Below are 26,658 nucleotides of genomic sequence, written 5' to 3'. Positions count from 1 at the left end.
GCCACAGGGGAGCCCGGGCTGCTCAGGGGCATCCTACAAGCCCTGGGCCGCCAGCCCCGTGCTGGGCTGTTGCTTCCACAGTTCATATCTGAGAGACCACTGCGCTGGCCCCGGGGATGGTGCCAGGTGGCACTTCATGCACAGAGCATGGCCCAATCCCCTGCGAGGGAGCCTTCCCTGTGGGTCCCAATGGTGGCCCGTCCAGAACAGCAAACAGCTTCCGTAAAGAACAGCAGTGGGTGCCCAGGCACACAGCCTTGAGGACCTCGAACGAAGCAGGACTCCGACCCAGCAGCACTAGCTGGTACTTGGCCCCGCCCAGGCTGCTTCCGCTCTGGGACCCTGGGGCCCAGGGTGACCCCTCTTCCCGGCCCTGCAGCTGCAGGGCTGGGTGCTAAGATTGCTTTCACCTGAGCCCCCAGCCTGGCTGTCTGCCAGCTGGCTCCTCCACCCTGGGGAACTCATCTCCTGCTGCATCCTGCAGGTGGGGACAGGACGCCCAGAGGGACACAGTCCTAGAAAGTGAGTGACTGATCGTCCGCTCCCTGGCACCTTCCCAGCACGTGTGCTGTCACTGGCTCAGCGATGGCATTCGTCACTTCCAGAGAGGCAGCAACAGGCCAGGTGCTGAGTCCCCTGAAACCCTGAGAGGGAGACCCCGTGGCAGAACCGGGATTCTGAACCCAGAGCCTGCTCCAGCTCCTCTCAGGCACCTGCTGTCCTGCCTCCTGCTCGCCTGTGTGACCTTTGCACTGGGCCTGGGGTGGCTGAAGTGGGTCTCCCGGCTGGTGCCGATGTAGTTCTGTGCTGGGAAAGGCTGCAGGGGTTCGGCATTGAAGACACCGTGTCGGAAAGTCTGAGGTCCAGCCTGACCCTGTTCAGGGCTTAGAGGCAGCTCTGAGGCTTCCACAGAGGGCTTTCGCCCACCCGGCACTGCAGGACTCCAGTGCGCCTGCTTTGGGAGGAGAGAACCCAAGCCTGCGCCTGGGGTGTGGGCCTTACATGGCTCAGACAATCAGTGGGGCTGAACTCCTGCCTGGCCCCAGGCCTGCAGGAAAGAAAGGTGCCAGCCCGAGGCCCAGGAGCCCCCACTGCCAGGACTGGGGGTTGGGGGGAGCCCTTTCCCTACTCACTTAGGGGCTGCAGGCGCCAGGGCTCGGCCCGTCTGATGGAAGCCAGAGGGCCGCTCCGGAGTCCTGGGTGCATGCCCTATCCGCCCTCTGGCCCTGGTCCCTCTCCCTTGGTGTCAGGGTGACTTCTCACCCACAGTGAGATGGACACTGCCCTCTGACCCCAAACCAGGACCCGTACTTGGACAAAATGCAGACGTTTGGACTTTTGCTTCTAGAAATAAGGATACCCTGATATTGAAGAGCTCTTGGGTTTTTCTCATTTCGAGGGAATACGAGAAAAGCGCCCACACCCACACCAAGGAGGACGCACAGCAACGTGCTCCACGCAGAGAAGCTCAGGGAGCCAGACTCCACACTCGTGACACTGCTTAGGGACAGCTAGATGGGCAAAACTGTGGGACAGGAGATCTGGGTGTGGCCAGGGGTGGCTTCCGGGGTGCAGGGGTGATTTTCTGGTGGGGGGACGGTGAAACAGGTGATTCCCCAACCGCAGCCGTAGATTTACAGCTGGGCATTTATTAAAACTGGACACACGGACATAGTTTATACGGAAGCACCTCAGTCTTGTGTGCAGGGGGGCGCAGGCTGGCGGGGTCACTGCAGGACAGGAGCTGGAGCACCACAGCAAGGTCCGGAGCGCCTTGTGGGGAGAAAAGGACCAAAAAGAAAGATGGGCCCGGCCGTGTGAAAAGGCTGCTCCCTGTAAGGTACAAAATGGCATGGACTGGGACACCACCCTGACTTCGCGCAGGCTCATAGATGCAGATCAGCACAACGGCCTGATGCAGTCTCTGTCCGGCAGCCGCAGCCGGGGTTGCGGGGAGGAGGCAGGAGCCAGTGCTGAGTGTGTGGCCAGGGAGGCCGAGGCCTCAGGACACGAGGCCGGCAGCGTAGGGAACCCGTGCAGCTCTGCCCTTCCACTCGGGACCCAGGGCTCAAAGGTCCGTGTGCGCGTCCGCAGGAGTTCCACAGGGTGAGTCCTGCGCTGCTGACGACAGCCAGCGCCGGCCCTGAGGTGCCCACCCCGCAGAAAGCATGGGTCAGCGACTGTCCACTCGCACAGTGGAGTGTGTGCAGCCTGTCAAGCTGGGAGCAGAGTCCTCCACACTCCCCAGATGAGCTGAGCTGGAAGCCCCTGCGTAGCCTTGTCTACTGGGTACCAGTTCACTGTTGTCTTGTGGTTCTGGGGATCAGCCTCAGAGACACCCCACCGCAGAGCTACACTGCTAGCCCTGCTAGCCCTCCATCTTGGGCTTTGAGACGATCTCACTAAGCAGCCCAGGCTGGCCCTGACCTCGTGAGACCACAGCACACCCCACCATGCCCTGCCAGCCTGTGGTTTCCAAAGCACAGATTATCTTCAGAGGTACATGCATGGAGACTCTCGCTGAAAACCTGTACGGAAAACCTGTTCAGGGAAGCTGCCACTGGCCCACGAAGCAGGTGGAGAGGATTCTGCTTTCATGCTGTGCTCTTCCATGCTGCTTAGATTTTCAATCACGCACAAAGGAATCAGTCTTTTAATTTTTCAAACCTCACCAGATAACATTCTGGTGGAGGGATTTATGGCAAACTTGATTTTCTTCTTTATACTTTTCTATATTAACAAGAGCCAAAGTCAGTATGTTTCAGTGTTTCAAAGCCAACACACACCTGCACCCTGGGGATAAAGTCCGAGCTCCTGAGCCTGTTGCCCTGGCGGGCTCTGGGCACCCGAGGCCACTTTGCCTGCCGTCTCCTATCTGGATGCCTGGCCCCGTCAACTTTCCACACCACAGGCCCGGGTTGCCTGTGCTTGTGCTGGAAGCCCCCGCCCCACCACCCCGGACTTGTCTCCTCCTCCTCCAGTGTCCCCCCCACCTGTCTGTCCCCAGCCTGCTGGCTCCTGGGACCTGAGCTGCATCCTGCACTGGCCTGACCGACCTCTCCACTCCCAAGAAGTAGGGCGGCCAGGGTGACCACAGTGCAGGGCTTGTGAGTGGCTGGCGCATGCCAGCCGTGAGTGTGTCCTGCAGAGAGGACAAAGGACCGAGAACAGAATGAACCAAGAGCGGACACCACAGGCCCCTCCCCAAGGCAGGTCTGTTTGGGGGGTGGCATCCCTGCACCTCGCCCCAGATGCTTCCGAGTGGAGGCAATCTGGAGGGGCAGACAAAGCATTCCGCCCAGCCGCAGGGCCGCCCGCTTGACTCCAAGGTGGCTTTTATTTTCTCTTTTTCAGGTGCCAAGTCCCTGAACAAATATTTTCCTGGAGTGGAGGAACGGCCTGGCTCCCAGACGGAAGGCTGGGCAGGGCAGGTTCCAGGAACCCAAGAGGAGCAGCAGCTGCCACGGGGGAGGCTGGCGCTCGGCTGCCCTGGGCCAGCGCCCACCCTGCCGGCAGCTGAGGAGGGGCCACTGCACGGACCCCTGAGGCCCAGATCGGAGGCTGGGGAGCGCTGCTCCACACACGGCTGGGAGACTCTTCGCCCTGGGCCTGCCTGCCTATAAATTAGAATCCTCTGGGATTCCGAGGCAAACGCAGGCCATGTGGGCCTCCCTGGTTTCTGCCTCAAGCCCTGCGGTGGGGTTTAAGGGACTAATTAGAATCGCAGAAGTCTTTCTCTACGTGGATTTTTCCCCTCTAACTTTCCTATCGCAGAATAACATGGAGTACACTGGTCTGTGCGCAGAGCTCGATGGTTTGTTTGCCTGTACATTCTCACACAGTCGCCACCCACATCCAGCAGAGAACACTTCCGCGCCCTGGACGGTTCCTTTGTGCTCCTGCCCTGTGGACCCCGCACCCTGGGCCAGAGGCGCACACCGACCTCTTTTATCAGCAGTGAGCTTCGTAGACGGGACGTGCAGCGTGGGCTCTGTGTCCGGGTTCTGGCACTGAATGCGTGGACTTGGATGTTCACCCACGCTGTGTATGCATCCGTCCTTTGTCCTTTTCTATCGCTGAGTACTGGTCCGCTGTGGGACTATGCCACAGCTCACCTGCTCTCCCGTCCATGGACCTGCTTCCCCGGCTGGGCCGCCTGCCTCTGGGGCCGCACTCTCCTCCCCAGTTCCAGCCCTTGGTGTGTGGGGTGCTGTGTGTTGCTCATAGGTTTCTAGGGGTTCTTAGAATTTCATGGCAGAATAGCACTCAGACAGATGGGCGCCCGCAGGCGGAGACTCCCCACTCTCACAGAGCCCTGTGTGCCCGGCTCCTGCCCTTGAGGGGCAGCCAGAAGCCACTTTGGACACCGGCGGCTGTAGCGAGAGGCACAGGTGCTCACGAGGAGCATCTCAGAAGCGAGAGGGGACTGAGGACTCACCCACCTTGACCTGGGCTCACACGCCCCTCCTTGCCCACTCACAGCAGCGTACAAGTGGCTGTGGCCCGTAGCTAGGTAAGGAAGTGGGGTACGGCATCACTCGGGAGTTGGGGGTGGTAAGCAGGGGCTGCTGTGGCCAGGCCGAGCTGGCAGGTACCCCCCTCTGTGGCTCTGGGTCTCTGGGCTCAGGGCAGTTTCCACGGGACTCGGTTTCCCTGGCCCAGGATGCTCTAGCTCCTGCTCATCTGACTCTAGAGACCAGTTCACCCTCCTTCCAAGGCAGCCCAGATCCTCCCTGCTGCCTGCGAGAAGAGAAGAGGCCTGAGACAGACTTTGGAGCAATCCTGGCAATCCTGGGCCCGGGGTGGGGGGCAGGAGACCCATGTGTGGAAGCCTTTTCTGCCAGGAGCCCATCCACACCCATCTCGGGCTGCGGTCCCTTCTCCTCCGGGGAGTCCCACCCTCATCACGGGCACCTTCTCCCCGTCAGGTGCACCGTGGGGGAACAGAGGAGCACCCAGCGGACCCTGCTTCTCCTCCCCGTCTCCATCCTGGCCCCTTATGGTTGCTAGGCTTTGTCCCTACCGCCCGCTCTCCTGCCACCAGCTGTTACTGCCTGGCCTTGGCCTCTCCCCACACCTGCTGGCCTCTCGAGCCCCACCTTGACCGAGGGCTGCCTTCCCTTCTGTGTTGGAAGCCAATTTCACTCTGGCCAGCCAGACCCTGGGCTGGGTTCAGTGCTCCCTCACCCCGCGCAGGTGGAACATGTTAACGCCATGTCACAGCTGTCTCCAGAGGCCACATGCCCCAAGAGCAGGCAAAAAAGAGGTCCAGCATCTGTGTTTTGGACGGATCAACTTGTCCAAGCAAAACCCCTGAGGAAATTTAAATACACAACCCCGCTGCAAATGCAGGAGGTGGCACAATCTAGCTAAGAGGAGGAGGCTCATTGTTAGAAAATACCGCAATGTGAAAGACGGAATCTCCCTGAGCCCTGTATTCCTACGCAATGTGTACACAGGCCCTGCACATGCAGGCCCTGCTGCCGGCCAAGCTAACAGCACGGAAGAGGAAGCGGGGAAGAGTCAGGGGAAAGTGGACACACGGACAGAGAAGGGCCACAATCCGCTGGGCCGGAGAGGCAGGCAGAGGTGGCTGGAGACCGGGCTGCCGGAGGAACTCGATTTTCGCTTCTCAGTGAGCGAAATCTGTTCTGGGGCACGATGCTGTCCTTGGTGCCAAGGCAGGAAAACACAGACCCAGAGGACTGTGTGCGGGCAGGCAGGACAAGGTGGCGAAGGAAGCAATCTAATCTACATGGCTAGGATGGAGGTGACACAGGGGCTGAGGTTTTGGGAGCTTGCGAGTCCCGTGGGGAAGAGACATTAATAAAATTATTAAGTATCTGGGGAGCCAAGCCTCTGTGCCCTCGCCCTCCAACCCATGGCCTGGCAGGAAATGGGCACTCTGGCATCCGTGTTTGCTGGATGAATGAATGACTTGGAGGCTTTGTCTTAGCCTCTGAATGCTCGCAGCATGGCTCACTGGAGACCAGCTGGAGCTGCAGGTTCCAGGGCCGAGGGAGAATGGGTCCTCCCGCTCCCACTGACCAGTACAGGCCTGGGACCCAGAGCTAGAGAGCTGGTGGACTCACAGGAGGCAGCTGGGCCCTCAGAGTGGGGCCTGACCTCAACCCTGAATCTGTGCTGTCCTTTGTCTCTAGTGTGCAGACAAAGCTCCTGGGTCTCCGGCACTCGGGACTGTTGGCTACCGACTTTTGTTCAGGTTGCACCCTGAGCAAACCAAGTAAGACAGCAAGCTCTGAGCGGGCGGGAGCCACCGAGGGCCTGGGCAGCGGGCAGCCCAGTCAGGACCCTGAGGGCACACTGGCAGGAAGTGAGTTGGGAAGATCTGCTCCGCGGCTTGGGTGAGAAGGACGGAGTCTTCGGCTGCAGGAGGGATCAGTGCTGATCCCGTTAGTCTATACAGGGCTGCCGCACGGTGGAGGCAGCCACCCATTCTGAGAAGGAGACAGAGGAGGACCCACTGGGCCGAAGAGACTCCACCACCACCACCACCTCGTCTGCTGGCCACAAGGACAAGTACTGTTTATTGCAACTATACGAACGGGCCAGCTAGGGGCTCGGGCAGCACCCTACACTGACCACACGTGACCCTGGAGTCACGTCGGTCAAACGCTTCAGCGGTCCAAGAGCAAGTGCAGGGCGCATGTCCCTTGGGTTGGCGGTGGCCTCAGGGCAGCGCACAGCTCACCTCGAGGAGCAGCCATTAGAGTAGCCACAAGGGTGTCCAGTGAAGCAAGCAAGGGCAGGAAGTCGCAGGGCCCAGGGCCAGGCCTCCGACCCCACGAAGGTGTGGGAGAGGGGGCATCCTCGGCCGGGCCGTCCAAAGCCCGGGCTCCACCTGCCACTGTCCCGAAGAATTGTAGGCAAAACAAAACCAGATCAACCAGAGGAGCTCTGGCCCCGAATCCATCCCGTCCAGGGGGCCACAAAGCCTTCAGCCACCTTTCCCAAGCCACCAGCACTTGGAATAAGGCTGGACACGTCCACACAGCAGCCCAGAGAAGGAGCGAGGCAGCAGAGTTCACGGACTCCTTTATATTAAAGTTTATTACATTTGGAAAATCTACTGTACAGGGAAAAACCCATTGGATTAAGTAGAGTTTTGCTAAAAGCAAAAGACTATCACTCTTTGGAGAACATTCCTGACTCCGGCATGGGCGGCAGCCGCGAGAGCCAGAGGAGAACTCAGTTCTTACTGCAGGAGCCAGCAGCAGTGTGCTATGACCTCCTGTCGGCTTCCAGGAGAAAGTGTCCCAGGAGGCGATGCCAGAGGCAGGAGGGCGCCTGGCATCGCCGCCACCTCCACTCGCCCCAGTCCTCTCTCCTCCAGCCCCAGCCTGAGGGCCGGGATCGGATTCCTCATCGGCTCCTCCCTGTCACAGTGAGCTGGGCCACCCGTGGCCGTGAGTTCATGGGCACAGGCATGACTGCTCGAGAGGTGGCTGCCCCCAGCACCGGGACCGGCCAGCAGAAATGGGGCTACCAAATGGATCGTCCATACCCTGTTGTACATGAGTGACAAACTCAGCCACACACCAAGCACCCCTGTACGTGGCTTCCAGACTTGGTTCTCCTAGTTAAAAACAAAAACCTAAACAACAGTCTTCTTAACCCTGATGCTCTCTCTCTCCTGAACGTAGATGTGGGCAGTGAAGACGGGGACACCAAATCAACTGGCTTAACTTACCTGGGGGCCATGAAGTCTACTGGGGCTGCGAACAGAGAAACTAGCGGAAACATGTGCAAAAACAAGTGGGAATCTAGGTGAGACCTCCCCACGGCCAAAGTGAGGCCCGGCTGGGCCCGCGCGCCTGCCGCCCGTACAGTAAGCGCTACGCGGCCGGCCGGGCGGGCCATCCAGGTCCAGAGCAGCGGGGTCCCCTTCGTCACCACGGCCAGCGGGAGGGGCCGCTCCAGTTTGGAGAAACTGAGCCAGAATGGCGAGGTGCCAGGCGTAGCTGTGGAGAGGTGGCGGTGAGAGACCCTCGCGCCCAAGGCTCCAGTGGAGATCAGAGAAGCAGAGTGAGCTCCCCACCTGCCCGGGCGGGAGCGCCCAGAGGGCCCGAGCTGAGCCGGGGAGGCGCACGGCGGCAGGGAGACCAGGGCCTGCAGTTCTTCATGAAGAGGCAAGTGGGGCCCAGCGAGCGCAGGGGCCGGCGGCCTGCGGTGCTCAGGCATAGAACTCCTCCTGCTTGGTGGGCTTCTGGTAGGCACCGCCGTTGGCTTGCTTGGGCTCCTCCAGGGAGTAGCTACCTTCGTCCTTCTTCTTCATCCGGTACAGCATGAAGCCCACCAGGAACACAGCGAAGAGGAGCCCCACGAGGCCGCCGGCAATGACCCCTAGGCAGACACACGGAGGCCAGCTCAGCCCCGGGGCCAGGCCCGAAGCAGGCCCACCCGGGGCCAGGCAGCACAGGCTGCAGCCGAGGACGGCCACTGCTGCGCCCCCATGCCAGTCGGTCGTCCCCACTCACCTCCCAGCACCTCCTTCCTGTCCAGGAGGCCCTGCGAGGCCCCCTGGTCCACGGCGGTGTCACTCCGGTCCTCAGGCTCCACTGAGGCCACAGACACATTCTCTCCAGATGTGTCAAACGTGAAGTCCTGGGGGAGGACATGCCAGGCTGGGCCGGGGCCACCGCCACAGTGGTGTCCAGCTGCACTGCCCACCACCTGTGTGGTCTCTGCTGCCACTGGCCCGGAAGCACCCCAGCCTCCCTTCAGGACCAAGGCTCACCCCACGCCCCTCACCACACTGGGCCCTGTCTGCAGCAGGCCAGGTAAAAGTGACACGAAGCACACACCACGCTTTGGGGAGGACACACCCTCTTGGGGAAGCCCACTTGCTGTGATCTCCTAACGAGTACACCCCACCGTGGGGGAGGCAGAGGGAGGCCCTGTACCCTCCGTTTCCAGGCAGGGACACAATGTGCTCATGGGACAGCGCGCCACAGCCGCTCACCTGCTCCCCGGAGCCCTCTTCTACTGGCAGCTCATGGTGGGCTCCGTCCTCAGTGGCACCCTCCGTGGCAGAAGGACCTGCGTCCTCCCCGTCAGGCTGGCTAGGCACCGCTGGAGCTGCGGTCTCGGCCTGGCTGGGGTGCACATCCCCAGGGGGATGGGAGGTGGCAGTCACCTGGGCCGTGGTGGCTCCAGCCGCCGAGGCCCTCTGGGTGGTGGGGAGTTGTGTGGGCTCCCTGGGTTCAGGGTTCACCTCCTTCTCCCGGGCAGTGATGTCAGGCCTGGTTTCCAACACCACCGACACCTCTCCCTCCTCAGGCCTCCCTCCGGCCGGCAGGATGGGGGTGGAGATGGCGGTGGCTTCCCCGCCGCTGGGCTCTGGAGCCGTGGGCCCCACCGACAGGAGCCACGTGTCCTTCCAGGGGGAGGCGGACGAGGGGATGTCTTGCAAAGCACCTGGAGCAGGGCCAGGAGCAGAGTGAGTCAGGGCCTGCTCACCCGAGGGGACTGGCTCCCGGGCAAGGTCTGGGGCTCTGTCTCCCCAGCACGCAGGGCCAGCCCTCCCTCTGCAGACAGCCCACTGATCGCTTTGGAAAACAAACAAACAAAAAAAGCAAAGCTGTCTCTTCGCACTGCAGCCGCCTGGGGATACCGGTCTCTCTACAGGGTGCAGGGAATGTGGGGTGGGAAGAGACCGAAAGATTACACCACAGGCTCTGTGCTGCCCTATAGCCCCTAACCTAAGGGCTGGGCACCATCTCCATTTTACAGGTGGTAGCCAAGCATGGTGGCGCACACCTGCAAACCCAGCACTGGGAGGCTGAGGCAGGAGGATCGCCATCAAGAATAGCCTGGGCTACATAGTGAGTTCAAAACTACATAGCAAGTCTCAGTCTCACAACAAACAAACAAAACCACATGGGAACACAGATGCTCGGAAGAAGCATGGCACCTTCCTGCGGTCAGTGAGTGAGAAAAGGTGTGTCCAGGCCTGTGCATCTCCTTCCCGGAGTGACCCCAACTAGGCAGCTGCTGGCAGCACGGACCACACACCCAGCCAGCTGGGTGAAGACGGAGCAGTGCTCACCGAGCCCGGGAGACACCTGGCCTGGCACCGGCCATGCCCGCTGCTGTCCTGGGTGCTGTCAACCTTACCTGCACCTGAGCCAGAGAAGCTGTCGGAGTCATCCCCAGAGCTGTCCTGGTCCTCGGGAGGCACATTCGTGGCTACCACTTGCTGAAAAGGATCAGAGAAGGCAATGAGCCAGAGCCTGGCTGCACAGCACAGTGATGCAGGCAGGGGGCACCTTCTCCCTGGCTCTGCGAGCCGCAGCCCTTTAGCCCTGCACCCCGGAAGTCCTACCAACAGTCCATGCAGGGTTAGGACTCCCGCCATGCTTAACTCAGTCTGGCCAGGAGCCCCAAACCTCTCAAAAAGCACACAGGCTGTTACCTGAACACAGATGCCCCAACACTGAGACTCACTCTTGGGGCCACTGGCCAAGGAGCTTTCTAGCACCCCCAGAAGCACTCCAGGATTATCTGAGAAGAAGCCTGCAGGTGTGCAGGACACAGGGCGGGGTCACGGCAGCACAGCTGGCATGGGTGAGCTCTGAATCCAGGAACCCCAGGCCAAGCCAAGAGGCTGCCTCCTCACCCACAGCAAGGATGGGCAAGGAAGGACAGAGGACCCCTCGGGTCACACTCGGAGGTTCTATATCAAAGGCCCTGCCCTTACGGGGCAGAGATATGGCCCGGCCCATGTAACCCAGTTCCAAGAGGCTGCAGGCATGCGAGAGCAGGCTGACCTGCAGGACAGAGGACAGGAGCCAGAAGGAGGCAGCACAGGGTGGGGGGGCCTGCAGGTAAGATCGGGTCCCCCACCCCCCAGCACCGGCTCCAGGGTAGCAGGTGTGGGAGGAAGGACCCCGCAAACGGCTCTGGGTGCTCTGCGAAGCTGTGACCCCGATACCGCATCAGAGATGGAGACAAAGAATGAGTGAACGGAAAGGCATGGTTAGAGACGCACGGTTACAGACCCTGCCCTCTGCCACTAAGCCAGCGGTCCTAGGGCTTCATTCAGCCTCCCCACCTGCAAATGGGCCCGTAAGCAGGTCTGCATTCCAGGAAGCAGGGCCCCCAGGTGAGCCTCCCACAGGGCACAGCCCAGGGCCGGCCTCACCCTGCAGTGGAGCAGAGCAGGGGGTGACGGACAGGACAAAGAGCCTCCAGGGCAGAATCCTCCACGCAGGCAGGTCTCACAGGAGCGGTCAGAGGCTCCCTTCAGCCACAAGCAAAACCACAAGGCCAGAAATAGCGCCGTACTTCCTCCGAAAGCAGGAGAGCCAAGCTGTGCCTCCCTCCCCGAGAAAGGTGTTGGCCCAGAAGCTCTCGGCCATCCAGTCCACGGAGGCCCATCTGCGACGGAAGTCCGTCCCCCGTCCCACATCAGACCACAGCGGTCTGTAGCCCCCAGGAGGGCTGAAATACCTGCGCAGCCCCCACGGCCTTCAGCAATGGCTTCCCACGGGGAAGGGGGCGCCCGTCATTCCCACTCAGCCCCTCCTGATGCCCCTCTCCCCCTGGAATGAGGGCTGGTGCGGGGCCAGAGATCCGGTTCTGGAGGGACAAAGGTAAACAGCACTGGGAGGAGCGAGCAAGCCAGAGACGGCCACCAGCTGCTGCTGTCCAGGCTGTGGCCAAGAAGCCACCACAGCCTGGGCGCCGCTGCAGGCCCAGAGGTGAGCGGGTGAGGCCGGCCTCTCACCTACAGGAGAAGCCCCAGCACGTCAGGTTTCCCAAGCTCCAGGTTGGGCCCTAGAAACAATTTGTTCCCGCAGCCCTGCAGCTTATCCCTGTGTGATCTTGTTTACACAACAAGCTCTTAAGCAAACATTTTTCCACTGAAACTGGCAGACCAGCTCCACGCCTGGGGGCAGCTGGTCTCCTCTCTGGGCCTCCAGTCTCCTGAAGCTGAGGGGCTCTCTGAATGAACCCCCAAACCCCTCAGCTGAGACCTTCCACAATAGCATCTCAGAGGAGAGAAGCAGATTTGGGGGCTGGGTGAGGGAATCAGCAGAAACTACCGAGTTCAAACTTGGATCACTGAGGTGCTGCTGACTCAGCTTCAGGGAGTGACTTCGGGGGTTCCATGTAGCAGACCTGCTGCTCCCCACAAGTCACAAACTGCCTCAGAGACTTCACAGGGTCTCCCCAGCCCTGTGATCCTTCCAGGATGGTTGGCCCCTACTCAGGGCTGCAGACAGGGGGCTCATCAGCCCAGCCTTGTACCTCAGGCCCCAGAGAGCCAGCCGCTCTCAGAACAAATCCAATGCCTATGATAAGGAAGGTCACCAAGGCTCCTGCTCTCCAAAGCCAGGGCTCCTCCCCCACCTACAGCACAGACCCCAGGTGCTCCAGGCAGCCGCCGTCTGTCCCGGGGCTGGAGCATCATGGGGGTGATGTGGGAAGTAAAGGCCAGCTCTGTCTCGGCTATGCGGAGAAGCCTAGCAGGCAAGGGATGGAGGTGTGGGCTTCCCGAAGGCCGGAACCCTTTTCCCCCTGACTCTTTGGGGCGGGGGCTGAGGTTCGTACCTCCGACAGGTAGGGGTGCAGCCTCAGACACCCGGCCAGCCGGCGGCCACACGCCTGGTGCATGCTCCTCTGCTGTCCTCCCTCACCCTGAGTCCGCCCGAGCGAGGCATCACCTCCACCTAAATTCATCCGGTTTAGGAAACCTTGCCTCAGATTTTGCAACGTGGCCACAGGCTCCAGGAGTCATGGGAGGAGAGCAGCCCGGAGCAGGAATCACAGAGCCCCACCCCCGGGTGAAGCCTCCAGGTGCCTGCCCACCCTTCTGAGGGACAGAGGACACAGCAAAGTTCAAAACAGTCACAGGGAGGGCACGTGTGGAGTCTGCCAGCCTCACACCACCCGGGAGAGGGCCCCTTCCTCAGCACTGTCCCTGTAAGCAAGCCCCTCACACGGGCGCAGGCCACTCAAGGCTGCAGGATGGGCTGGACCACAGCACTTCCCCAGGGCATCTCTGGGCATGAAAGTGTCCCAGCTGCCACAAGCTGGGGTGTCAACAGGTGTCCCCAAGAAGCTCAACTGAGAAAGGCAGACACAGGTACTAGCCAGAGGCACTGCCCCTCCCTCACCCCAAAACACTAACGCATCACCTGCTGCTTGACTCAAGGGATGAATAAGACACAGATCCCGGGCACAGCTTCGTGACTTCCCAGGATCACACTATCTTTTCATCACTGTGTTCTAAGTGTAAGGAAGTTACAGAATTTTGACATTAATGAATGTTCAACTTCCAACTCTGGAACCATCCTCCAGAGGTATGGTGGTAATCGATAAGAAAAAATCAAGCTTTGACCCTGGCAGAGCTGCCACCACCTCCCTCGCCAGAGTCCACCCCAGGTGCTCCTCTATGCAGGGACCTCAGAAAGGGGGAGCTGCAGAGTTTAGGGTACTAGACTCTGGGGCTGGGCTGGACCAGCAGAGGGTAAGACAATGCCACCCCGGGCAGCGCTGGGAGCCTCTGCACCGTGGAGTGGAACAGTCCGGTTGCCTGTCCTGCCGGGGTGCAGCAACAAAACCCCTGCTTCTGTGGACAGGAGCTGTGCCACTGTCAACAAGTCCCATTAGTCACAGAGCAAGGACGGAGAGCCGCCTTTATCAGCTGGGCTCACCCTCAGGCCTCCCTGAGCAGCCCTGCCTCTGGGCTGGGAGACAGGGGATCCCACATAGATCCAGATCAAAGGGCAAAGGGGCCTGAAGCCCCCCAAACACCCATCGCTCTCGGTCCACCGAATTCCACGCCACAGAGAGCAAACACAGTCACAGTGCTTAGAAATCAGTTTCTTTGGGGGGTTTGGTTTTGTTCTTGCAGCCCTGGGGATTTAACTCAGTGCCTTTCACACTGACCTCCGTTCCCAGCTGCCCATTTTTAATCTTTTTTAAAACTTGAGACAGGGCTTGAACTTGCGACCCCCAGCCTGCAGGGGTGCTGTTTCCTGGATCTGGGATCCTGAAACTCAGGCTGACTCCTCTGCCCCATGTCACACTCCGGGGCTACCGCACTGGCTTCAGGTGACAGCCAAACCACTGCCTCATCCAGGGGCTCCCAGAACCCCAGGAGACGGCGTCAGAGTCCCCAGTCTGCAGCCCAGAGACCGACCTGCCCTGTAGGAGGCTCCTGGGTGCTTGAGGGTTCAAAGGCTGCACTTTGAGAATGCTGGTGTCGAGCAAGTGCTGGGGAAGGAGTGCTCACAGCCATGGAGCCCCCAAAGCAGCCCCCGGGTCCCCACTTCCCACACACTCCCTCAGTAACCAAAACAGCACACCGGCCGGCCGGCTCTACACAAAGAACCAAGAAACCCCTGACCCCAGCAGGCCCCCTGCCCCGAGGAACAAGCAATCAGCCTCTCTCTTCTGAAGCTGGGTGGGACCCTCCTCAGGCCCAGGCTGACCCAGGGCAACCTCGGCTCCCAGCCCTGCACCTCCCCTCAGCAGCTCTGCCGGTGACCTCACTGAAGTCACCAGCAGGAGGGCGCTGTGGATGCCAGGTTGTCCGGAACCACCATCTCCTGTCTCCCCAAAATCTTACTGTGGGAGGACGGGCCCTTCCAGCAGAGAGGCAGAGTGATTTATCAGCGCACTGTCTCTCCACCAAGTCAAGCCAGGACCTGTTCAGGGAGGGTGACAGGCAGGGAGTGACGCCCAGCCCAGGGCGAGGCCCAGCGAGGGCCAGGGGCGGCCGTGGAGGGAGCTGTGGCACCCAGGACACCCCATCCTACTTCAGCTCCCCCACCCTGCCACTCCCGCTCCTGGCTCCTGGCCAGGAGGGTGGACAGCACCGCTCAGGACAGCAGGGGCCCTTTAGTGGTGTCAAACGGGAACCTAAGGGCTCTTCCCACACACCACGCTCCTCGTGCTTTCTACGCTCAGAGGGACCAGGGTGTCCATGGGGGACGGGACCCTGGCCGATGCCAGCACCCATTTCCAACCCACACCCCATCCCCAGGCCTGTGGAGCTGGTGCCTGCCCAGTGGCCTGCATGCCGGGACTCGTCTTCAACCAGTTCCGCTGCTGCTTCCCATCGACACGCCCAGCCGGGCCAGGAGACCACCCTTGCCCACACCCAACAGCCTCCACTGGCGCTGCTCCCGGGAGGCGGCTGACCACAGTGTCCCCCAGGCACTGACCACCACGGCAGCCGAGGGGAACACAGGGACCTAGGACACTCTGGGCTCTGTTCCTCACTGACGGAATAACCTAAGGCACCCCTGCCCCAGGCCGCCCAGCGATACGGTGGGGACTTGGCCAACAGCAGCACGAGGGTCTGCAGCTTCCACACGCCGGGCCAGACACAGGGGCCCGCAGGGAGAGTCCCCAGACGGCAAGAAGCCCTGAGCAGGGAAGGAAAGGGACGCCACCACTGCCTCACTATCACGCTCTCGGCGCTAAGGAGTCAGAGCCCAGGAAGGTGCTGGAGGCGTCCCAGACTAAGGTGACTTGGGGACAGTGACCAGTACCCTCGGGGACACAGGAGCAAGGCCTACGGAGCTCCGCCCTCCCCAGTCTGAGGGTGCCCACCAGAGCAGCCCCTCCCTTCCCCACAGTTTCACCACCGCCAGGCCTACAGGCCTGACGTCCGGAGCACATGGACTTCTGGTAACATGCTTCCCCTCAATGCCTAAATAAAGTACTCTCAAGTTTCACAGGGCCAGAAACTACCGCTCTGACACCTGCAGCCGGCCAGGACTCCGGCCAGCTGTGGGAAGAATGGCAGAGGCGACCGCTTCAACTCTGTCACCAAAGCTTCTTCCTCCAGGTCCCCGAAGTTATGCAGTAGCTAAGGGAAGGCTGAGGCGGTGCCAGTCATTCACACTATAGCATAAATCAGCACCCTGTGGGGAGTGGGGCTAATTCTAGAACTGGGACACGGGGGCTGGGTAGGAGCTATGGACATAGAAAAAGGATTTCAAAAGGAAGGCTGCAAGATGCCAAGAGTAAATTTCTTAGACTTTGTTAGAATGTGGATGCCAACAACACTCTACCCAGGAAATAAATTTTTTGTTTTTGCTCTACCTTAAGAGCCACAGAAGTCAATGGCTTTCATCTTACACACAAAACACGAGGCTGGGCTGGGACTGCACCTCGCAGGAAGAGCAGAGTTAGGACCGGGAACACGGGGCCCACAGGCCTAGGGACTGGCAGCCCCTGGGAGTCCCACGGCAGCCAACCTGGCCCCTCTCCTAAGCAGCAGACACAGGTCACTGGGGAGCTGGAGCACTCAGGCTAGGGCAGAACAGCTCGGCCCTCTCCAGCCTGGGGAGAGCCTCCACGCTGCCCCAACTGCCCCAAGACTCAGGGCAGAAGAGCTTACAGACCTGACCTGGGCCTGGGGGCTCAGTAAGAACAGAACCACCAAATTAGGCCTGGAAAAGAAAAAAGCCCATTGCCACAGCCGCTGCCAACATAGCTGCTGCCGAGGAGAGAGGGCCCTCCGCACATTCACTAATCTTCACCAGGTCGCCTCTTCCTCCCCTCCCACCTTGCAGATGGAAACACTGAGGCAGATGCAGCGCATGTCCACCACCACACACATGTCCACCACCACACGGCCACCGCGGGAGGCAGCAGCCTGGCTCCGGCTGGCCTGCTGGGAACCCGCGCCATGGTGGAGCCACAGGCTCTGGACTCTGAGGAACATGGCCTCGGTCACGCCTGGCATCCGCAGGGTCCCGGGTCCTCCCAGGGCAGCCTGGGCCCTTGCTGCGGCACTCCAGCGTGTGAGTGTGTCCGGCTCACTCCCAGGCAGAGACGGAAGTCTGGTGGCTGAGAGCCACCTCTACAGACCCTGTGTGTCGCAGGCAGGTCCCCACTGGGCCAGGCTGGTCAGCTGTCCACATGGACAGGTCCACCCTCCTGGATGTGGCACTGCACTCCTGCCAGCACCCCCACTCTGCTCCCCAAGACTTCTCAAGGCAAGGGCCCTCTGATACCACACGCCTGGGCCCACAGAATCCTCTCAACAACCCTCCCAGGCAGGTCTGACAGACGTCTTACAGAAGAGGAAACTGAGGCACAGGACTGGGAAGAGTCAGGCCTACAACCGTGCAGAAGACCATGATGGATGGGTATGCAATCCCCAGAGATGGACATCACCTGGCACTTCCCTCTGCCCCACCCCAGGTCTGCACCCCAAGTAACATCCACAGGGGCCCTCCTCCCCCATGACCACGCTGCAGGACCCCTCAGTGTACCTCCAAAGGAGGGCAGACCCAGGAGCCAACGGCTGCCCTTACACGGGAAAGGCACTCCGGGAAAAACCCTTCCTTTGGCTGGGAGGATGCAGAAGGAGGCTGAATCACGAGTGTCTCCCTCACACCCACTCAGCACTGGATGGGGTCCAGTTCTGACAGCTCCCTGAGCCAGGCTCCCCACCCTGCCTGGCTCACCCACGGAGCCTCGGGCCTCCCCCGATGTGCGGCAGCCCTAGGTGCCCGGGGCCTGGAGCCCTAGATGCCTGGGCAGGCAGGGCAGGGAGAGGGTCAGAGCACCTCGGCTCACAGGCTCAGCGATCTCCCGACACCCATTCCGGGAGAGATGCGGGTCGCTCTGGGCGAGCTGGAGCCAGGTCGGCCCACAGCAGTCTCAGCGCCTGCTGAGACAATGCCCAGCCCGGGGCCCTGCGAGCCCGAACCTGACAGCCACGTCCGCCCAAGCTCTCCCGAGAGGCCCAGAGCTTCCTGTGTAGCGGGGCTGTGGGGAGGCCGCAGTGGCCCTGTGTGGGACGAACACAGTAAGTGTCCAGCCAGGCGAGGGTCCCGGCAGTCCAGAACCAGGTGCGTATGAGCGGCCAGGGCACAGTCCTAACGGCCCCTCTGGGCCCACGTGCCAGGGCAGGCTGAGTAGCCCAGCCTGGGGGTCCTGTCTCCCACCCACAGCCTCACCACCACCTCGGGCTTGGCCCCAGGATCCTCAGCCTGCCAGCCCTGGGTCCCTCTCCCCTGCCCACACTAGACTTCAGGACCCCAGATTGGGCCTTAATAAAGGGAAAGCGGGGGAGATGGGAGACACCCAGGGAGGTTCATATGGCCACAGGAGGTCCTAGGTGGCCCCCAGTGGGAAGGATTAAAAATCCTAGGTACTGCCATTGTGCCAGGAAGGTCTCCTCAATGGCTTTGGGGACCCACGGTGCCCACATGGTCCTGGAGCAGCCTGGCTCCTGAAATCTCCCACTCTGCCCCCTCACAGACCCCTACTCAACTCCTCCCACACCGAAAGCAGCCTGTGATCCTGCCTCACACCCAAGCTCCTGCTCGGAGACACAGGAGGGGCTGCAGTGTGTGCCCCGCGGCTCTCCGGCCTGGCTGCAGTGACGGGCACTCTCCCTCCTGATGTGGCCCTGCCTAGGGCGGCGCCCTCACAGGCCCTCAGGGTTTGGGTCGGGACAAGGCAGGTACGGCTCTGCCACCCTTGCATGGGGGCAGAATCCTCCTGGGGCAGGAGAAGCAAGGCAGAGGCCCTGGATGGCCACCCACCAAATGACACAGCCACTGGTGGCCACCAACACCCAGATCATGACCTCCTCATCCCTTCCCAGGTCACAGGTGGGCTCTGTGATAACAAGAGGCCCGGCACACAGCACACCGCCTGGGTCGGGGCTGCGTGGGTGAGTCTCGGGGAGGACCCGTGGGCCTGGCACCGTGACTCAGCTGATGGGTGCAGTGATAGTCACGCCCGCCTGCCCACTGCCTCAACCTGCCCAGCACGGCTTTCATTCCTGCTGATGAGCGGACCCTGGGGCAGGTGCCAGGAGGCCTCGCCCTGCCCCGCCCACAGGTTGACCTTGCCCAGCGGCCTCTGTCCACCCTGGTTCCCACGCTGAGCGCCAACCCACCCTGCAGGCTACACGGCCAGTGCCGCCCTGCACGGCATGTCCCACCCTGCAGAGCCCCTGGGAGCAGCCCCGTGAGCCCCTAGGGGACCCAGGCAGAGGGCTGGGGCTCCTCCAGCACTGCTTTCTCTTCCCCACGACGAGAGCTCTGCAAGTGTGCAGCTCTCAGACCTGAAGAAGCAAAGTCCTTGTGTGGATGGGAAGTGAACAGACGGGCAATGACCTGGCCAAGCCACACAGAACTGGGGCAAAACTGTGACTAGGAAGGACAGGGCTGGCGGCCCCTTCTGCAGGGAAAACCTGCGCAGACTTTGAAGCCGGGACACAGAGCAAGTCAGAGCTGCCTTCAGGTGGGGAAACAGCAGCAGAAGGGAAGGGAAGGGAAGCAGCAACCTTCCCGGGGTGCTGACCGGGTTCGCCGAGAGCCTGGCCCGCGGCCACAGCCGCCTGGCCACCGAGCCGGGCCCACATCCACTTGTGCACTCGGCCTCTCCCGGCCGGGAGCTCAGGTGAGTCACTGCACAGAGGAGTCGTTCCCAGGGCTGCAGGCCAGAGGGAGCCGCCTTCTACATATAATTAGGTGGCCCACAAAGCTGTGAACAGCAGGAGGCTGACGACCTGGAGGGGTTCCTGGGCAGGAGAGGACCATCTGGGGCCCAGAGCTCACGGTCACTGGGCAAATAACTGGGTGAAGGAGCTGGTGACACCCCTTTCCCTCTCCTGCCTCCGTGTCCCCAGCTCTCACCGCACGCTTCCAGGTCCTGCTCATCTTGGAGGCCAGCAGACCGCCCAGCTCCTCAGACACCAGGCCCCACCGCCCTGGCCTCCATGGGATTCCCCAGCTGTGACCACATAGGGCTGACCTGGGGCGCCTGTGCTGGTCCTGGAGGTGCTGGGGCCTCCTCGCACTGGCTGACTGACACCTGGGCATAGGCTTCGGGGTGGCCTTCTGAACATGAGCAGGGCCTTCCAATGCCCACCCAGAGCCAGAAACTGCAGGGTCTCCCTCCATGGCTCTGTCTCGATGGCCTGCATCCCAAGCCTCCCTCCATTCCCTCCCATGACATGTGGCAGGACACACATCACTCAGTGACGGTTCCACAGTGCACCCTACCCCACCCCCACCCCTCCTGGAAAACAGGGAAAGAACACTGCACTGACTCCTGGCATCAAAACTCCTCTTTCTACCGTGTCCTGTGGCACACGCCTAAAATCCCAGCACTCAGAAGGCTGAGGCAGGAGGATCACCACGAGTTTGAGGCCGACCTGGGCTACATAATGAGTTTAAAACCAGCCTGAACCCTATGTCATGATCCTAGCTCAAAACATAAATTAAAAAAATCTCCCTTTCCATAGACCCTCCCACTTTGATTCCATGCTTTCTTCTAGGTAGACTGAGGCAAGATAGGCTGGTTGGGGAGCAACCAAAATTCAGTTTGCTCAGGGACTAGGAAATTATCTAATGACCAGGTCCACTGGCCACCCCTGTAGGGGGACCTGGCCCTGCAGGGGAGCAGGAGTGCTGGCAGCAGCCAGGAATCCTGGGTGTCACTGTCCTACTTGTGCCGCGATGGCTACCGCCCAAGCTTACAAAGGCTACCAGTCCCACAAGGTTTCCCCAGGGCCCACGGAGAAAAAGACGGTGGGTCCTGGGCATTGTGGGACAGGCACAAGACCAGTGCCCAGGAGGTTACTTGGGACAGACTTCTGATGCCTAGGCATTGGCCAAGGATGAGGATTTGCCTAAAGGCACCGTGCCCAGCCTTCACATCCCCAAATGCTCACCCCCAGGGGCCAGGCAGAGCCCCGAATACCGGCCACAGCCTCAAAGGATGCAGCCAGCCCCCGTGCTGGCTTCTCAGAGCAGGTGCGACATGACGTGTCACACACAGCCATGCCCGCGTCACACCCGGCTCTGGTTCTGCTGCTGCTGCTGCCCCTTAGGGTTAGCTCTGTACGCTTTTTCTTCCTCAGCCAAAACAGCAGGGCAAGGATGGTTTCGAGTAAACACTAAATGAGGACGCACGGCAAGAGCCCGGCATGTGATACCAGGCGCTCCATAAAAGCTAATCTTAATTGTCTCAACAGTTAGCTGTCCTCGGTTCTTTCATCACACAGCACTTTCACACGTCCATTAGGAAATGGACAGCGAACGACAGGGAGCAGGGAGAACAGGTCCAGGCCCTCTGTTCCGCAGAGGACAACAGACTTGAAACTAAGGTGACTCACTTGAGATTACGCAGTAAACTAGTGGCAGAGTTGAAACACAGTCCTGGGGCTCTACTGATCCACAGCCGTTTCTGCTTTGCCAAAGGCGTGGGTGCAGATCATGGCAAACCGTGAACTAAAACTCAAATAAAACATGGTGAGGAGTCGAGGCCGGACCAAAGCCAGAGGTCACACGGCCAGAGGTTAAGAACGAAGGATGCAGGGGCTGGAGGTTTAGCTCAGCGGCATAAGCACCTGCCTTGAAAGCAGGCAGTCGTGAGTTCGATCCCCGGTACCGATAAAAACGAAAAAGCCAAAAAAAAAAAAAAAAAAAAAAAAAAAAAAGAACGAAGGATGCTGCTCATCAGGGTGCAGAGTGGGGCGGCCTTGCATATCCTGTCCCTGAAGGGGATGACAGCAAATCTCTCTGTCCATTCCCCCTTAGCACCTCACAAAGGTTCAAGCTGAGGCCCAGGAAAGACCAGATCCACACATCGAAAAGAACACACAGCCAGAGCAAGAGCTGGACACAGTCTACAGTTCTTGTTTTAGAAATACATGCACCCCAACAATTAGTGTCTCAGTACTGCTGGAGAAGAGTAACAAATTGGAGCACAGTGTCACTTCGGGAAATCAGACTGAGGTGGATAAGGAGAATCACAGATCAGAACTCACATGGAGCAACAGGGGCCTTGGCACCCAGAGACTAAATCACGTCTGGCACCTTGTCGCTGTTGATAAAGGAAGGAAAGGAAATAAGTGTCTCCGGGCTCTGCCCACATAGAATGCTTTACAAGTTACTGCGGGTTCTTAACGCACGGAAAAAGCCTGAATATCGAGGACACCTCATTCTTAAGAGATTTCAGGAATCCAAAACTCTGCCACAAAGAAAAGGCTGCAAAAACCAAGTGTTCCTCGGGCTTCTTGGTCCCCTCTCCTCCACGCCCAGGTGCATTCATGAGGTTCTGCTGGAGGAACCATGAGAGTCACAGGTAGGAAGGCTCACACCCTCGCCCTCCCTCCGGGGAGCCCAGCTGAGCCAGCGGTGACCTCACCTCTGGAAGGCTGAGCTGGGCTGGCAGGCGAGGCAGTGGCGGCCCCTCCCGCGGAGGGAACCGTCTCTACTAGTCTGCATAATTAAGGGAGACGGGATTTTAGGCCTCTCAAGCAGGAGAAGAGAGAAAAAACAGCAAATTCCAGGACAGACAAATTTTCTGACTAGGTGGAAACAAAAGGCCTCGGGGAAATGGAGAGACTTTTCAGACAAACCTGTTTGTCTCAGTCTCCGGGGAGCAGACTGGAGCAAGCTCCTGTCCCAGGCAGGTTCCCTGGTCCATTCAGAGCCAGGCACACCTTGCTTCACTGGTCCCAGGAGGGTTGCCACCTGCTTCCCAAGGGAACCAAAATCCGCCTTGGGAGGGCTGGACCTTGGTTACCTGCAGACACCTTCGCCCATGTCCTGCAAGTCCCAGTGCCCTGCTTCTCTTAGGAAAGAGGACAGGGGCCCTTGGGGAGGTGCTTTATGCCTTGTCATGCACCCACTTTTAACCAAATGCAGACACTCACTAGGGAGCAAGGCTGAGTGAGAAAAAGACAAACAAAACTTTACCAAATAAAATAGAGCAAAAAACCCCCACCTAAGCTCCACACTGGGGTTGGCCTGAGCTCAGGCAGTGTCTGGAGCTTGGCCACTCCACCTCCAGGACTCCCAGCTCTGGACTCCCCAACCTCCCCCCACTATGGTGTCAAAGCAGAAACAATGTGTCCTCCTGCAGCATCTGCTCCTGCCCAGCAGAAGAAACCCGGGGAACCATAGAAACTGGGAGAGGCTGCGGTGGGTTGGCTCGCATTAGTGGCCCCAGAGACCTGGGTTCCCAGCAATGTCTACTCTTCCCAAGGCTAGAAGCAAGTGCTGTACCCCAGCTCCGGAGCCCCAGGGCAGCCCCATTTTAGGGCTGAAGAGTGGAGCAGGAGGCAATGCCAGGCAAGTCTCTCCTCCAGAAAGGGAAGTGGGATTGGAGGCGTCACCTGAGTCCCAAGGAAGCCACAACCCTCCAGATCAAGACCTTGGACCTGAAAGCCACGAGTGAGCTGAAGACAGCGCAGGAACCCGAGCACTGCCCAGGCTCCTCCATTTACAGCAGCCCACACGTTTCAATTCGTGAGCAAAGCGGGACTCCTCTTGGAACTTGAGAACAAGTTACCTGGGGTGCGACAGTGCCGCCTGGAAAAGGAGCCTGAACTCCAGAGCTCTCGGGAAGCGCCAGCTTCCACGGCCGGCGGGAACGCTCGCAGAGGGCAGCGGCGCGCAGGGACGCCCCATCAGAAGCGCAGACCGCGCGCCGCCGCCTGCTGCCACCGCAGCGGGCCAGGCCGTCCAGATGTGCAGGAGAGACCGCCACTTCCGGGAGGGAAGGGCCCCGCTCCGCACCCCCTCCGCCTCCCCGGGGTGGCCCGAGCGCCCCGCCCGCGGGACCCCCGGGACCCGCACCCCACTCGGGGCTGGGGAGCGCGCACCCGGCGGGCGGCGCTGACACCTGGCGGCGGCCCAGGCCCGGCCGACGCGGCAGGCGGATCCCGGGAAAGGGTTACAGGGGCCGAGAACAAAGCGCCCCCCTCGGGGAAGGCGGGCTAGCGGACCGCGGCTGGGGCGGGGGAGCCACTTTCTGGGGACCGCCGGCTCTTTGTGGGCCACGTCCCTGCGTGGAGGCCGGCTCCCGCCGAGATGCACGCGGCTCCCCCTCCCGCCCGAGCTCCACGCTCGCCCCTTTCCCCCGGCCCTGGCGGGCGGGCGGCGGACCGGCCTCGGCTCCAGCACAAAGCCGGCCAGAAGGGCGCTTCCGGGGGTCCACGCGCGTGAAGGCGCCCGCGTCCCGCTGGGCCGGGCACAGGACGCGTCCTCGCGCCCCGGGCGCACAACTTCAGCACCCCGCAGTTGGTCTCCCCCGTGTCTAGCGCCCGCAGACCAACTTCCCGGAACGTCCGGCTGCCAGCTCGACCCGGCGAGCCGGCGAGCGCCCGGGGTGCCGCGTGCCCTGCGCTGCCCGGAGCTGGCTGCGTGCTCAGCCCGAGGCGCCCCAACTCGCCTGGGCGCGAAGGCGGGCCCGGGTCAGGCGGCTCTGCGGCGCGCGCGGCGGCCAGGTCGGAACTGGGATCTGCAGAGAGGTCGTGGCCTGGGTCCCCGCGTCCCTCCGGGTCACTCGGGAGGCCCGGCCGCCGGGATACCCAGGGCGAGCGGGACATCAGCGCGCACCCCGGGCGCCCCGCGGGCCGGCGGGTCCGAGCCATGTGCAGACGTTTCCCGTGGGGGAGCCCAGGCTCCCGGCGACGAGCGGCGGGACCCAGCGGGGGCGGCAGCCTGGCTCCCGGGCCCGTCGGCAGCGCGGGAAGAGCCCGTTCCCCTCCCCCTCCACGTGCCGCGGCCGCCGGGCCGGGAACGCGGCTTCCCCTGCCGGGCCGGGCCGGGCCGCGCGCACTCACCGCGAGGGCCGGCTGCAGGCGCAGCGCCAGCGCGCAGACCCAGAGCCACAGCGCCGCGCGCCTCATGCTACCGGACGGGGGCTCGGCGGGGCTCGGCCGGCTCCGCGCGCTGCGGTCCTGCGAGGGCTGCCTGCGGGGCGGCCGGCTGGGTCCCGCTCGGCTGCGGCTCCGCTGCTGGCTCCGCTCCGCTCCGCACGCTCCCACCGAGCTCCGCCTATAATAAACCCGCAGGCCCGCAGCCCTGGCACAAACTAGCCCCCCACCGGCGGCTCCGCCAGGTCTGCTGCCAGCCCAGTCCCCACCCCTGGACCCCGCCTCCGAGCCGCCCGCCGCGGGGCAGCGCCCGCCCCGGCCCCGCCCCCGGCCAGCGCCCCGCCCCGGGCAGGCCCGCCCCCTCGGGCTCCGCGGGCCGCGTCCCCACCTCCCTTCCAAGTGCAGGTCTCCGGCCTCTGCGGCGCCCCGCGTCCAGGCGCCCCTTCCCCAAAGCCCGCCTAGTGAGGAGGCGCGGCGCCGGGCCTCGGTGGGCGCGAGACTGCAGCGCCCTCTGCGCGTGGACCGGAGTGTCCCCAGGCGCGCAGGACTCCCAGACCTCGGAGGGACACTTTGTGGGGTCACCCGGGGCCCCCCCCCAGGTGATCAGGTCTTCGGCTGATGGACACACAGAGCCACACACGCCCCGTCTGCACTCGACAGCGCCGCTGCTCCGGGGCCCCAGCGCAGGCTCGCCAGAGCCATCGTGTCCTCCAGCTCCTGGCCTTGCTGTAAGCCGCGAAGGCCTCAGGAAGAGCGGATTTCAGAAAGGAGGACAGTGCCGCCCTCGCCACACTCTGAGCGCAAAGGAGCCAAATCCCGGCCTCATTCCCAGCAGCCTCAGCACGCCCGCCTGGAAGGCCTTCTGCGAGGCTCAGCCTCGGGGTTTGCATCAGCACTGCGCAGGCAGTGCGTCCAGCAAGGTCACTGAGGCCTGCGGGTGTGGAGCGAGCGCCCCGGGGTGAAGGACCGGCTAGGCCTCCCGACAACCCCAGGCAGCAGACCTTGCCAAGTGACCTTTGCACCTAGGCCTGGCAACTGAAGAGGCCAAACTCAGAAGAAGAAGGCCTCCTAAGTCTCCTTGACCTCTGGGGTCTCTCCAGGGCCAACCCTTCCTGGGTCGTGGGTCAAGGAGAAAAGTACAAGCTGCTGGCTTTGCCACCCATGGGCCTGGCTCCCTGGTGAGGCAACTTTCTGGGCCACCTCAGCCCCAAGCCCTCCAGGAGCACTTGGGGTGATGGCCCGCCTTGGAACGCTCTGCCCTGATACTGCCCCTGCTTCCAAACTTTGGGGCCTCACTTTCCCTGTTCAGTCTGGGGGAGGTGGCAGATTCCCCAGTTCTACCCAGTTCTTGGGGCCTGACAGTGTTCGTGGGGGATTCAAAGATAGATCAGCACGGTGGATCAGGGCCTCTGTGGATCTCAGGGAATCCGGGTGGGCTCCAAGGGCCTGTCAGAAGCCTTCGGGGTGACCCCAAATATTGGAAGCGTCCAAAGTCAGCTTTTCCATCTTCTCAACCCAGCATGAAGGAAAATGGGTCCGCTGGTGTCTTTCCCTACTTCTCTAAGAAGAAATGAGGTCAGGGAGGACTTGATGGCGTGGTTTTCATATTTTGATGTTTCTTCCGAACTGAAACAATGCTCCCCAGGTCCATGGGTCCGCTTTTTGGCCCACAGTGGGGCACACAAAGCCTTCCACACACACCCTGCAATGAGATAGGGTTTGGGTCCCTGCCACCTGCCTGCCCGTGTTCTCTCCCTGCCCGCATTCTGCACACCTGCGTCTTCCTCAGAGGCTTCTGGGACCCGGCAGCCTGAGCCCCTGTACCCCCTCCAGCTGGAGCCCTGCCCTTGTCACCGCCCAAAGCAAAGGGGTTGAGGGGCTCAGTGGGGGCCCTTTTGGTTCCTGTCCAGCTGAACCTGGGCTGGGCTTTCCTGGAGAAAGTTCCCGGGGGCCAAGGTCAGTCTCCCGCCCTCCTGTATCCTCGCTTCCTGCGGGCACGGACACAGAGGTGTTGCTCTTGACTGGGACAGGAGCCCAGG

At 61.5% G+C, this 26,658-nt stretch overlaps 1 protein-coding gene across 2 annotated transcripts; it reads right to left on the bottom strand.

Moving 5' to 3' along the window:
* Nucleotides 1–7,053: 7,053 nt before the first annotated feature.
* On the bottom strand, nt 7,054–24,904 carry Sdc1 (syndecan 1). Of its 2 annotated transcripts, none has more exons than XM_063232158.1 (5): nt 24,587–24,904; nt 10,138–10,219; nt 8,984–9,438; nt 8,499–8,625; nt 7,054–8,364 (listed from the first exon to the last, which is right to left on the bottom strand). In XM_063232158.1, exons 1-5 carry the CDS (start codon nt 24,650–24,652, stop codon nt 8,195–8,197), a joined length of 900 nt encoding a protein of 299 aa, XP_063088228.1. In that variant the 5' UTR covers nt 24,653–24,904; the 3' UTR covers nt 7,054–8,194. The 2 variants fall into 2 exon arrangements, with proteins under 2 accessions (XP_063088228.1, XP_023422070.2); XM_023566302.2 differs by lacking the exon at nt 24,587–24,904 and adding an exon at nt 12,577–12,654.
* Between the last annotated feature and the right edge of the window lie 1,754 nt (nt 24,905–26,658).

This window comes from Cavia porcellus, unplaced genomic scaffold (assembly GCF_034190915.1).
Source record: "Cavia porcellus strain 051 isolate PalLab524CR breed Dunkin Hartley unplaced genomic scaffold, mCavPor4.1 scaffold_1, whole genome shotgun sequence".
Classification (NCBI taxonomy): domain Eukaryota; kingdom Metazoa; phylum Chordata; class Mammalia; order Rodentia; family Caviidae; genus Cavia; species Cavia porcellus.
This window is presented reverse-complemented; position numbering and strand designations above follow the sequence as displayed.

Bases quoted from the DNA above. Each gene is read 5' to 3' on its own strand.
- Sdc1 (XM_063232158.1), bottom strand. From the start codon at position 24,652: ATGAGGCGCGCGGCGCTGTGGCTCTGGGTCTGCGCGCTGGCGCTGCGC. The intron at 9,439-10,137 runs GTAAGGTTGACA...GCCCTGCTCCAG, and splicing joins CTTCTCTGGCTCAGGTGCAG to GTGCTTTGCAAGACATCCCC. The intron at 8,365-8,498 runs GTGAGTGGGGAC...GTGTCTGCCTAG, and splicing joins CAGGAAGGAGGTGCTGGGAG to GGGTCATTGCCGGCGGCCTC.